At 39.7% G+C, this 14,585-nt stretch overlaps 1 protein-coding gene across 7 annotated transcripts in view; it reads right to left on the bottom strand.

The window, feature by feature from the left end:
- The window catches only part of LOC100488346 (plasma membrane calcium-transporting ATPase 4), a 145,188-nt gene that overhangs the window by 51,417 nt on the left and 79,186 nt on the right, over positions 1–14,585 (bottom strand). For all 7 annotated transcript variants that reach the window (XM_018091532.2, XM_031896858.1, XM_002932973.5 and 4 more), the window contains 3 exons: positions 7,583–7,744; positions 6,100–6,314; positions 5,555–5,797 (listed from right to left, as the gene is read on the bottom strand). In XM_018091532.2, the coding sequence (XP_017947021.1) occupies positions 5,555–5,797; positions 6,100–6,314; positions 7,583–7,744 (620 nt within the window). The remainder of the gene's footprint in view (positions 1–5,554; positions 5,798–6,099; positions 6,315–7,582; positions 7,745–14,585) is intronic.

Raw genomic sequence — 14,585 nt, forward strand, 5'->3', positions numbered from 1 at the left:
TCCCACAGACACCTGTAAGAGAAAATAAACTTTTCACACTATTTAGGTTATTTACATTTTGTTCCCTTCAGTCTTGAAATTCACAATCATAAGGCAAGTTTTTTAGCACCCCAAAATCTTGTGTATGTGCCAGAATGACCTAATGCCAATGCTCAGGCTACACAAGTACAGGTCAAGAGGAGTGCAGTGACATCTGGGAAGTGCTTAAAGGAAGAGAGGCGGGGCGGGCACTATATGATTGGTAGCTTAGTTCTTTAAATACATTTATAACCGGTATGGATGTTTAATAACAAAATAAATGCCAGTTTCTTGCTAAAAATACTTGTTTAATGTTAAAAGGACTTTAAAAGGAGTAGGACCATGCTTGACTTTAGAACAGCTTCAAATGTCCTTGGAATGCTGTCATATATGGCCTACATTGTGTACTGTAAAAGCTTTCAGGGTAATTCACACTCTGGGTTGTACAATACTTCATAAAGGTTTAATGTAAAGGATAGGATTGCCTGACAGGTATTTTACTGGCTTGATGTCAATGTTATTAATGGGAAGATAGATATAAATACAGGAAGCTCAGTATTTATTTCCAGAAAATGTGGCAACCCTAACTGTGGAGTCTATAGAATGCATTTTATTTTAGCAGTTTTGATATTACAGGTATGGGTTCCCTTATCAGGAAATCCATTATCCAGAAAGCTCCGAATTACAGAAGGCCTGTCTTTCACGGACTCCATTTTAATCAAATAATTCAAAATTTTAAAACAGATTTCCTTCTTCTCTGTAGTAATAAAACAATACCTTGTACTTGTTCCTAACTAAGATACAATTAATCCTTATTGGACACAAAACAATCTTATTGGGTTTAATTAATGTTTTATTGATTTTTTGGAGACTTACGGTATGGAGATCCAAATTACGGAAAGACCCCTTATCCAGAATACACTTGGTCCTAAGCATTCTGGATATCGGGTCCTATACCTGTATCATCCTAAAAATGTAGGAACATCATAAGGAAAGAGTATCTGCACTACAGGACACATGGTTAAAGGACATGTAAAGACTACATTTGCCTACAATGTATATCAATTGGGCACGTCTCCCCCACCCAAATGGCATCATTTGTACTGCTTGCCAGCACCATCACATTTTCCTAAAGCAAATAGCAGCTTTCACCCGGTGGCCATTTTTCCTCTGATACATAATCAGTTACATTTAAATCATCATATACACACACAGACCCTTATTCAGCATACATTTCATCAAGAATACAGGCTCAAATAGGCTAGTATGGTAAAGCTAAGCTTAGGAGGAAAAAAAATGAAGCAGACAGCTGAGCTGAGTTTCTATGGGAACCAGCTATGCCATCTCTTTACTGGCTGCTAAACTGGGGGGCGTGTTTAGTAATCTGAGCTTAGAACAACTGAGCATGTCTGGCAAGCCAAGAATCAAAGCAAGGGGGGGGGGGCGAGGGGGGTTACAGGAGGAGAAGGAAATCTAAGTGATTAAGGAGATATTGCAGCCTTACTATTAACCTCTAGACAACCAGTCTGGCAGGTATTGAAGATTTCACTGATTAAATTTTTGTGTGTGGGGTTTACATGTCCTTTAAATAAAATGGGCTCATATCCCTTGACCATAAGGGCTCTGGCACACGGGGAGATTAGTCGCCCGCGGCAAAACTCCCTGTTCGCGGGCGACTAATCTCCCCGAGTTGCCTTCCCCTGCCATCCCATCGGCGACAATGTAAGTCGCGGGTGGGATGGCAGACGCGGCGGCACGATTTTGCGCAAATCGCCCCGCCGCGTCTGCCATCCCACCCGCGACTTACATTGTCGCCGATGGGATGGCAGGGGAAGGCAACTCGGGGAGATTAGTCGCCCGCGAACAGGGAGTTTTGCCGCGGGCGACTAATCTCCCCGTGTGCCAGAGCCCTAATACAACAATAAACAGCAGTCATCAGACTTAATGACTAAGGTTTTTTTGGCTTTTTCTAGTAAACACATCAGAATGTAGGTGAAAGAGTGAAATATAACTCATCAGATAATATTATTTGTTTCAGATGCTCCCTACATTTAGCTGTTTTTGTTTCACTAGCTTTACTTAGTGCAGAATTTCTAATCATCCCTAGTCATCCCTTTGATGCAGTTTTGTTTGCTAATAGTGGTGATGATTCTGGGGTATTTTTCACAGCCATACTTTTGTTTAGAAATGTGTTATGTGCCAGTTTATTCCTTTGATTGAGCTTTCTCTTAAACCACTGTTCCATTAGGCAGGCACAGTTTTTTTCACATTTGTTGAACAACATTTTTGAGACTGTTCCCCTTGACACATTAAAAACATTGCACTTGTTTTAACTGATGCACTTCCATTTTGTACAACCCCATATATACAGTCATGGCCAAAATTGTTGGCACCCCAGAAATTTTTCCAGAAAATCAAGTATTTCTTACAGAAAAGTATTGCAGTAACACATGTTTTGCTATACACGTTTATTCCCTTTGTGTGTATTGAAACAGAACAAAAAAGGGAGGAAAAAAAGCAAATTGGACATAATGTCACACAAAACCATATTTCACTGTAGGTACTGTGTTCTTTTCTTTGTAGACCTCAATCCATTTTCGGCAAACAGTAGAATGATGTGCTTTACCAAAAAGCTCTATCTTGGTCTCATCTGTCCACAAGGCGTCTTCCCATGAGAATTGTGGCTTACTCAAGTACATTTTGGCAAACTGTAGTCTTGCTTTTTTATGTCTGTGTGTCAGCAGTGGGGTGATCCTGGGTCTCCTGCCATAGCGTTTGTATTTTGTAACATTGTATTTAAATGTCGACGGATAGTTGGCGCTGACACTATTGCTCCCTAAGCCTGCAGGACAGCTTGAATTTCTTTGGAACCTGTTCGGGGCTGCTTATCCACCATCCGGACTATCCTGCGTTGCAACCTTTCATCAATTTTTCTCTTCCGTCCACGCCCATGAAGATTAGCTACAGTGGCATGGGATGCAAACTTAATGTTGCGCACTGTGGACAAAGGCAAACCTAGATCTCTGGAGATGGACTTGTAACCTTGAGATTGTTGATATTTTTCCACAATTTTGGTTCTCAAGTCCTCAGACAGTTCTCTTCTCCTCTTTCTGTTGTCCATGCTTAGTGTGGCACACACAGACACACAATGCAAAGACAAAGTGAACTCTTTTTTATCTGCTTTCAGGTGTGATTTTTATATTGCCCACACCTGTTACTTGCCCCAGGTGAGTTTAAAGGAGCATCACATGTTTGAAACAATCTTATTTATCCACAATTTTGAAAGGGTGCCAATAATTTTGACCAGCCCATTTTTGGAGTTTTGTGCAACATTATGTCCAATTTGCTTTTTTTCCTCCCTTTTTTTGTTTTGTTCCAATACACAAAAAGGGAATAAACATGTGTATAGCAAAACATGTGTTACTGCAATACTTTTCTGTGAGAAATACTTGATTTTCTGGAAAAATTTCTGGGGTGCCAACAATTCTGGCCATGACTGTAAATATATATATTTACGACTGTAAATAAATTAAAAAAAAAAAAGCATTTATACACTGGGCAAGCCCTAACTTAACTCTGGTACACTAAATCTAAGGTGTGGACTAATTAACAGAAAACTAGTCACTGGGTAATACAGTGGTTATAAGTAAGAAATAAAACAATTCAGGATACAGATACCAATTAGTATAGGCTTGAAATGTATTGGAAATACAGGTTAACTGTCTTCTGATGGAATAGATTTTTTAAGCTCTACTGGGGTAGGGAGTAATGTCCATGGTGAACAATATTTGTATACATTGTATAAATGAGTCAGTGCTGTATAACTAATTTATAATTAGAAAATAATAACTTGTGAATGCTCTCACACAACCTGGGAAAATCCTCCAGCAAATGATGAGAGAGAAAGGTGCATATTTTTCATAAAAGTTTTGAATCTCCACAATATAACTCTATTTAGTCTTATTTAGGCAGTGTAAAGGGAGAGAACACACCAGGGTCCTACATAAAAACACATTACAAATACACTGAAATACACTGATTAATAACCCACTATGACACCTGTGTGCCTCACTTCTGCTATAATATAACTTTTCAGAAATACCTTGTTTATAAAATACCAGATTAAAAAAAAAACAGCCAGCTACCTATATGTTTTTTTTCAAAAATGTAACCAAGTCGTAATTAAAATCTTAAAAAGTGACATGTCAAAGATTTTACCATATATTATCCAGAAAGTTCCAAATTATGGGACGCCATCTCCCATAAAGTCCATTTTAATCAAATAACTTAAAATCTTTTACATTCTTTTCTTTTTTCTCTGTAATAATAAAACACTACCATGTACCTCAACTAAGATATAATTTATTTCATTGGTAGCAAAACAATCCTACTGTGTTTATTTAATCTTAAATGATATTTAAGTAGACTTAAAGGAACAGTAACACCAAAAAATGCATATATTTCAAAGAAATTAAACTATAATGTACTGCTGCCCTGCACTGGTAAAAGTTGTGTGTTTGCTTCAGAAACATTACTAGAGTTTATATAAACCTTGGTGTGTAGCCATGGGGGCAGCCATTCAAAAGAAGAAAAGGCACAGGTTATATAGCAGCTAACAGATAAACCCTGTAGAATACAATGGATGTCTTATCTGTTATCTGCTATGTAACCTGTGCCTTTTCTCCTTTTTTCCAGCTTGAATGGCTGCCCCCATGGCTACACAGCAGCTTATTTATATAAACTATAGTAGTGTTCCTGAAGCAAACAGCCCAGTTTTACCAGTGCAGGGCCACAGTACATTATATTTCAATTACTTTAAAACACTTTCATTTTTTTTGTGTTACTGTTCCTTTAAAAGGAATAGTTCAGTGTAGAAATGAAAGAGTAAAATAGAAAGACTGCACAAAATTAAAAATATGTTTTCAATATAGTTAGCCAAAAATGTAATCTATAAAGGCTGGAGTGAACAGATGTGTAACATACTAGCCAGAACACTACTTCCTCCTTTACAGCTGTCTAAGCTGTTAGCAGTCAGTAACTTTAGGGGAGTTGGGCATATGGGACATAACAGTTCAGTTACTTTACTTTTGAATTTGACCTGCATGCTTACAAACTATCTGAGCAGTTATGTCTTATGTGCCACCCCTAAAGTCCCTGACTGACTAAGAAGTTAAAAAAGTGAAAGCAGGAAGTAGTAGTCTGGCTACTATGTTAGACACCTGCTTCTTTAAGGTATAGAGTTGCAATTTACCGAGAGAGAGAACCTCAGGTCCTGAGCATTCTGGATTAAAGTTCCCATACAATATATACATATACTGTATATATAATGCTTTGGGTGTGAGCACAGTGGCTCATATAGTATGTAGTACATAATCCATATTTTAGGATAATCTAATGACATTTATTTTTTTTTTTAATATAATTTTCATATAAAGATTATTGATAAAAAGCATTTAAAATATGTAAAATTTTTAAGAAGACTTTTAGGTGTACATTTTCCTTTTAAACACTTCTGCCAGTATTTTCCAGTACTTACCAGGATCTTGGAGGTGTATGCTGAGTTGACTGAAATCCCATTTACTATAAGATCAAGAATTTTTGTGTTCAGTGCCTCCGGATCAGGAATCTGCCTATAATGAGTACCACCAACAAATGCCTGTACTACAGTCATTCGGTTCATAGTGAGCGTTCCAGTTTTATCAGAGCATATGGCTGTTGCATTGCCCATAGTTTCACAGGCATCCAAGTGACGTACAAGATTATTGTCTTTCATCATTTTCTGCAAGAAAAAGTTAAAATAAATGAAATGTAGAGGTTAAGATAGATGAAGAATATTGTGTATATAATATCTCTCTGCCAGTATCTAAATGCATTTTTTCATGTAAATTTCTTTTTCTCACATGTTGCATCTATTGTATACCAACCAACCAGACAGTTTCAAAGCTAACATGAGAGAGAGAGACAGAAAGAAAGAAAGAAAGAAAGAAAAAGAACATTTTCATAAGAAATATGAATGATATTTAATTGCCAGACAGCGACTTTTGCCAATTAAATAAACTGCAATTGTTATCCATATCTTACCTTTACAGAGTAGGCCAAAGATATTGTTACAGCGAGAGGCAGCCCCTCAGGGACAGCCACCACCAACACAGTGACACCAATAATGAAAAATTTGACAAAGTACTGGATGTAGATGGGAGTGCATTCTGCCAACCATGGGCGACCTAACACTCCAAATGTATAAATGACAAAATAGAGCACCAAAATGATCACTGTGATGGCTGACATAATGAGACCTGTGAAAGAAAAAAAGCGATACAATCAAATAGCAAGAAAAACAGATGGGGGGGAGGGGGGGACTAGACACTCCCTGGGAACATTAAAGGGGATGTTCACTTTCAGACAATATGTGAATTTCTGAATAATAAAGTGATCAGTTTCAAATCATGAAAAAGACATTATTTATTTGTTTTTTGGTCTAGCTGGTTTATGCTTCATTGGTGGTAGTATTGGAGGTAATATTAGTGGGGTTTCTGAATGGTGAAACACAACAGACTTTTTTAATATGGTCTACTGTGTTTCTAAGTGAGGTGGCAACATACTACTACGTTAGTGCTGGGCGGTATACCGGTAAAAACCGATCACCGGTTTTTTTTTTTGAAACCGATATGAATTTTCTACATACCCCCATACCGGTGTGCTGAATACTTCCGGGTGCGCACGTGACGTCAGCGCGCACGTGACGTCAGCGCGCACGTGACGTCAGCGCGCACACTCTACAAAAGCGCCATCACTAGGACGCATTCAGAGTCGGATACCAATGTGAGCTGTCGGGGGGTGCCTGGCCAGTAATTATATTTTATGTGAAGGGGATGGGTGGGGGTGGGTGGGTTATACTTATGTGAAGGGGATGGGGTTGTGTTTGGGGGGGGTGGGGTGGGGGGTTATATTTATGTGAAGGGGATGGGGGGGTGTTTGGGGTGGGGGTGGGTGGGTTATACTTATGTGAAGGGGATGGGGTTGTGTTTGGGGGGGGGCGGGGTGGGATGGGGTGGGGTGGGATGGGGTGGGGTGGGGGGTTATATTTATGTGAAGGGGATGGGGGGGTGGTGGGGGGGTTATACTTATGTGAAGGGGATGGGGTTGTGTTTGGGGGGGGGGGTGGGATGGGGTGGGGGGTTATATTTATGTGAAGGGGATGGGGGGGTGGTGGGGGTGGGTGGGTTATACTTATGTGAAGGGGATGGGGTTGTGTTTGGGGGGGGTGGGGTGGGGTGGGGGGTTATATTTATGTGAAGGGGATGGGGGGGTGTTTGGGGTGGGGGGGTGCGTGCGGATGGGGGGGTGGGGGGTGCGTGCGGATGGGGGGGTGTTTGGGGTGGGGGGGGTGCGTGCGGATGGGGGGGTGTTTGGGGTGGCGGGTGTTTGGGGTGGTCACCTAATCATGCATGGGGGAAAAAAAATACCGTCAAATACCGATATAATTTTGAAAAATACCGCCCAGCACTATACTACGTTATGAGAAAGAGGGAGATACCCCTTTTTGCTTTAGCATGATTATTACCTGCTTTTCCAATTTGCACTGCCAGCCGAGTTAGCTTCCCCTGAAGGACAGACTTTTCTTTCTTTGGCACTTTCACAACCTTTTTCTCTTTCTCTTCACACTCTACGCCCTCTTCACTTTTCAGTGGTTGGATCTCTAATGCAACACCATCTTGAGCTTTGGCTATAAATTGTGATAAAATGGAAGGAGTTAGGGTTGTATATGGGTGGAGACAAACAGAAAGGACGACACAGGGACACAAAGCCACCACACAAAACAAGATGAAATAATCAATGATGTGTTCAAATAAATTGGAATGAAAATTGATTAGTAGCTATTTATCTAAAAGCAAATGCATTACAGAGAAAGGAGGTAAAAAGGCAGGACAGAACATTTTGAATTACTTTCTGGCCATAAGAAGCGACAAAATATGGCGTCTCCTTTAAAAAAAAAAAAAAAAAACAACTGTAAAAAATCCATTTGGCATATGCCCTGCAAACACACACACACACACATACCGTATATACTCGAGTATAAGCCGATCCGAATATAAGCCGAGGTACCTAATTTTACCTAAGAAAACTGGAAAAATGTATTGACTCGAGTATAAGCCTAGGCATTGATTTCTTTTAACACACCTGCACACTAGCCTGTGTCCGAGTAGTAAGGGCAGCACCGGATTACTTGTCCAGCCGGCCATCTAAGTGTTATCATTTTAATTTTGCAAAAGCTGATGATTTCATATTACCTGTGCTATGCCTCAAAAATAGAATCTTCCAAATCCTACAAATACCTACAAGTCCGACACTACCTGACCTCCTGGGTACAATTCCCCTTGCCTCCTCCCACCACTTGGGAAACAATTTGTGCAGGACGGATGGTGTCACGCCTTGTGAATTTGGTAAAATTTCCTTGAATTTGTTTAAATTGTATAAGACATCTGGGGTGTATATATTTTCATGATGGAGCTATATAATTGGTGTGTGTTAGCTTCTCTTCTGGTTATGGAGTATGGTTTAATACCTTCCGGGCAGCTGTCACAGTACAAAATATTTACAGCACTTTAATTGTTCTATGGTGCTCAGCAGAGTGGTTTTTAAACCTGTGGGAAGTATGGCCAATATATGCCAAGCTGAGTTTAAATGTTAACATGTATATGATACATGAAATATTTGATATAAATGACATTTTAACATTTATTTCCCATTGTTATCTATAAATCAGTTGTATACAGTTGGTCCATACCTATAAGTTGTACATAGGCACACATTTCACCTTACAACAGTACTTGGATTATGCCAGCACCCACACTGATATACTTTCTATGGAACAAGGAAACACTAATCGGACACTATTACAGCAATAACTATCAAGCATGGAAAGTGTACATAAAAAACTATATGAATCAATACAAAGCAAAAGCTACAATACTAAGTGTAATAAACACAGAATACTACATAATCAAGCCTAACTGCAATAGAAAATGATGCTGAACACAGCATATGAAATTAGTTATACATTGCTGTATAGCAAAATATAATATATATCCTAAAATGGCAAAACTATGTGTGATTTACCTCAGTTGTTGAACAGTTTAAGGCATTTGTATCTGAGTTCCATTTTTTTTAGGTGTAATACATTCTTGCTCGTGCAAACAGTCCCCGCTCCTGGACATATGTGCGTGCATTCCCGTGTGGCCACTCACTCTCGCTCGCACCCCCCCCCCCCCCCACCCCGTGACGTCACGGGGGCACGTCGCGCGACGGGGGTTACGGCGAAGGCGCGGTCGCGCTTCTTGCACGAACGTATGTCCAGGAATTGGGACTGCACGAGCAAGAATGTATTCGTGTGTGGAGTGCTGGCGCAGGAGCCCATGCACGTGTATCCAGGGGGGGTTCGAGTGCATGTTAAAGCCCGAAGGTATGCCCAGGAGAGGGGGTTCAAATAATCATTACCGGATATACTCCAGCCTATATACCGGATATACTCCAGAATGTCCAGGGGTGGGGGTTCAATAAATCATTAACGTATAAAATAGGTATGTCCTGGGGAGGGGGTTCAATATATATACTCGAGTATAAGCCGAGGTGGCCTTTTTGAGCTCATTTTGGGAGCTGAAAAACTCGGCTTATACTCGAGTATATACGGTATATATTATATTTGGCCCCATGGATAATTTTTGGCCTATTGGGCTCCAACTCCTTTACCCATAAATATGCAGTACTTGAGCACAATAATATGTACTGCACTTGTCTGTACACGCTATTCATTTTTGTTTATATAGTGAGCACTAGGGCAAGCCTGGCGTGTTCCTATTTCCATATACCTGGGGGTGCTGTCTGCTAACTGCATGAACGATCAATGTATACGCATTGCCTAACAATGGAATGCAGCTAGAAATAGAAATATTTCTACACAAGAAGGCATAATACATACAAATAGTAAATGGTGACCTTTTCATTTCATGTACATTTCTTGTACATTTTCTTATACATCTGACTTTCATTTGACTTTTCTTCCTGCTTTAAAGGGGACATATACACTTAGCCTAATATGACTTTACATGTTACAAAAAAAAATTGGTTAGTTTTGATGCGTCCCCTTCTGCTGCTAATTAAAAAACTCCCTCCAACCTTATATTAAAGGACACGTAAAGTCTATTTCACTGCCAAAATGTTGTGAACCCCCCGTGAAACAGACCGCTAATTTTTTTCCCTCAGGTTGGTGCTCCTGTTAGGAGAAAACAGCCTGAGGTAAAAACTGTCTGAGTACTGCACTGCCACTTTACTTAGTTTTCTACCGGAGTCCCAGGCATCCACTTGTGTGAATTCCTTGGTGTTCTGCACATGAGCAGCAGGGTATACCCACTGAGACAAGCACTAGGAAATTAATATAAGGAGATGCCGGCGCAGCACTCAGAAAGCTTTATCCACAGCCTAACAGGAGCACCAGCCTGAGAAAAATAATATATTTCACTGGCGGGTGCCCTTTAATTTTTTCCTGCAACAATTAGAGGGTACATATCACAAAGTAGCCATCCATCTCTCACTGATTAATTACCCCCAAGCAATTATACAGGTAGGTCTTGTTCTGTAACAGCTAGAAGGCCACCACTCACATGTAAGCACACACTTTTATGTCAGTATCAAGATACCAAGATATGAGGGGGTCAGTTACGGGAAACATATGTATTACAGAATTGGATTCTCACCCTCATAAATAAGGAGATCATATAATTCCTAATGATACCAAACACCCCCATCGTATAACCATCATTTAGGAGAGATGGTTTTTGTGAGACCATATTATGCCCATATTTTTATTATAACATCTGGTATTGGCCAAGGTAACTTAAGATAATAAAAGATTCATGGCCACCAACTTCAACTTTTTGTGTCTTTGTGGCAAAAAACTCTCCTGAAGCCTGTCCAATTTGCCCCAGAGTGGGAAAAATTCCTTACAGGCTCCAAGATGGCAAACAGACCAGTCCCTGCATTAACCTCTGGAAAAGAGGCGCTTGTGAGGGGAGATGATTACTCTGTACAAGTACATTAGAGGGGATTATAGGCAGATGGGGAATGTTCTTTTTTTCCCATAAATACAATCAACGCACCAGAGGTCACCCCTTTAGATTAGAGGAACGGAGCTTCCATTTGAAGCAGCGTAGGTGGTTTTTCACGGTGAGGGCAGTGAGGTTGTGGAATGCCCTTCCTAGAGATGTGGTAATAGCAGATTCTGTTAATGTCTTTAAGAGGGGCCTGGATGAGTTCTTGAATAATCAGAATATCCAAGGCTATTGTGATACTAATATCTACAGTTAGTATTAGTGGTTGTATATATAGTTTATGTATGTGAGTTTATAGATTGGTGGGTGTGGGTTGTGTGTGCTGGGTTTACTTGGATGGGTTGAACTTGATGGTCTTTTTTCAACCCTATGTAACTATGTAACTTTGTACTAAGCGTTAATTTCCGGAAACTTACATTTTCTCACTTGCTGAAAAGCCATTCAACCCCTTCTAGAAACTACTCCAGGGAGATAATTTCCCAACTATACATCTGTCACTGTAAAAAAAACCCTTTATGAATATTATGATGGAACCTTCTTTCTACTAATCTGAATGAATCCCTTTGTGTCTGGTGGAAGGACATACTGACAAACAAAGCATAAAAAGCTTATTATATTGTCCCCTTATATACTGTATTTATACATAGCTATAATATATCCACTTAAGTGCCTCTTCTCCAGCGTAAACAACCCCACCTTAGCCAGTCTTCATAACTGAGACTTTCCATACCCTTTACCAGCCTAGTTGCCCCTTCTTTTAGTTCTTTCTAATTCAATAATATCCCATTTGAATACTGGAGACCAAAACTGCAATGTATATTTTAAATGGGGCCTTACCAAAACAACCTTCTCCACCTGCCAATCTTTACCCTTTTTTACCCTCAAATCCTGTTGTTTGCCCTTCCTGCTGTTGACTGGCATTGCTGGCTACAGCCAAGTTTGCCAGTACCCCTAGCCTAGGTCATTCTCCATTATATTTTTAGGGTATTAAGGGTATAAGTGACTTTCATATTTTTACATCCCAGGAGCATTATCTTACATTTATTATAACTGGATCTCAAATGTAGACAACCCTTTAGCCATTTAGTTTCCTTTTCATGTACAAGACCAAATGACATTATTTCTAAGACCAAATGACATTATTTCAGAAAGCAGTAGTTTATGCACTGAATCATACATAAAGTATATTATTGCAAGCAGTAAAAATTATTTACCGATTGCAGCTGTATACTTTATGTATATTCTATTTGTTAATATATTTTTTTGTATATGTGCTCTGTTCACCTTTTGTGTAATATTAAATTTAAAATGTAATAAGTTTGACCCTGTTGCTGTAGAAGAACCCATAGCCTGAAAGAAAGCATATAACTGCCTGTACTTTAACCCTCTGTGTGCTGAAAGGAAAGGTTTTATCTGTTTATATATTAATTAACCATTTGGATCCTGGCAGAGAGTGTTTTCAAGTGAATGAACCTTTTTTCTGCAGGAATATTTTATGTATTAGCATAATTAACCCTTGACTGAAGTGGAACAGAGTATAGTTGATGTATGACAGTTTGTGGTGTCTCTCACTTTTTAAAGGAGAACTAAAGGTTTAATTATTGATGTGCAAAAAGTTAGGCACTCCCATGTGATTATAATTGCTTACTTAATACCCAAGGAAAACTGCACCAGCCTGGGGTATTTCTGTAGAATCACATTTGTTGTGATCTTCTACCTCTTCTGTTGACTCTTCTCCAGGCCCAGGCAGGTGCTTGTGTATTAGAGCGAAAAGGCGGCTTTTTGCATCTACGTTCAGAGTTTATACATGTGCCTGCCTGGAACAAAGAGAAGACGAGGAGCTTCTACAGAAATAGTCCAGCCCATTGCTTCTAATCGGGATTGAAGAGGGTGGTTTCTTTGTTTATCAGTTAAAGAAACACATGAATATGTCTACTAAAATGCTAAAGCAAGGCTACAAGAATGAGAGTAAATAGGATATGAAAAAAAAGGAATGAAGAGCTACTGTGTGTGGCACGAAAACACTGACTTACAAATAAGTTTTTTCTATTAAGACCCTTGAATAATAATTACTCTCTATGGATATACCTATTTATATACAACTATACACACACACATATATATATATATATATATACAGTCATGGCCGAAATTGTTGGCACCCCAGAAAGTATTTCTCACAGAAAAGTATTGCAGTAACACATGTTTTGCTATACACGTTTATTCCCTTTGTGTGTATTGAAACAGAACAAAAAAGGGAGGAAAAAAAAGCAAATTGGACATAATGTCACACAAAACTCCAAAAATGGGCTGGACAAAATTATTGGCACCCTAAACTTAATATATAGTTGCACACCCTATGAAAAAAAATAACTGAAATCAGTCGCTTCCTATAACCATCAATAAGCTTCTTACACCTCTCACCGGGAATTTTGGACCACTCTTCCTTTGCAAACTGCTCCAGGTCTCTTTTATTGGAAGGGCGCCTTTTCCCAACAGCTATTTTAAGATCTCTCCACAGATGTTCAATGGGATTTAGATCTGGACCCATTGCTGACCACTTCAGAACTCTCCAGCGCTTTGTTGCCATCCATTTCTGGGTGCTTTTTGACGTATGTTTGGGGTTATTGTCCTGCTGGAAGACCCAAGATCTGGGACGCAGACCCAGCTTTCTGACACAGTGCGACCCAAAATCCTTTGGTAATCCTCAGATTTCATGATGCCTTGCACACATTCAAGGCACCCAGTGCCAGAGGCAGCAAAACAACCCCAAAACATAATTGAACCTCCAACATATTTCACTGTAGGTACTGTGTTCTTTTCTTTGTAGGCCTCATTTCGTTTTCAGTAAACAGTAGAATGATGTGCTTTACCAAAAAGCTCTATCTTGGTCTCATCTGTCCACAAGACATTTTCCCAGAAGGATTGTGGCTTACTCAAGTACATTTTGGCAAACTGTAGTCTCCTGTAGTTTCCTGCCATAGTGTTTCATTTAAATGTCGACAGATAGTTCACGCTGACACTGATGCTCCCTGAGCCTGCAGGACAGCTTGAATTTCTTTGGAACCTGTTCGGGGCTGCTTATCCACCACCTGGACTATCCTGCGTTGCAACCTTTCATCAATTTTTCTGTTCCATCCACGCCCAGGAAGATTAGCTACAGGGCCATGGGTTGCAAACTTCTTGATAATGTTGCGCACTGTGGACAAAGGCAAATCTAGATCTCTGGAGATGGACTTGTAACCTTGAGATTGTTGATATTTTTCCACAATTTTGGTTCTCACGTCCTCAGACAGTTCCCTTCTCCTCTTTCTATTGTCCATGCTTAGTGTGGCACACACAGACACACAATGCAAAGACAAAGTGAACTTTTCTCCTTTTTATCGGATTTCAGGTGTGATTTTTATTTTGCCCACACCTGTTACTTGCCCCAGGTGAGTTTAAAGGAGCATCACATGT

The sequence above is a fragment of the Xenopus tropicalis genome, chromosome 2 (genome assembly GCF_000004195.4).
Source record: "Xenopus tropicalis strain Nigerian chromosome 2, UCB_Xtro_10.0, whole genome shotgun sequence".
Classification (NCBI taxonomy): domain Eukaryota; kingdom Metazoa; phylum Chordata; class Amphibia; order Anura; family Pipidae; genus Xenopus; species Xenopus tropicalis.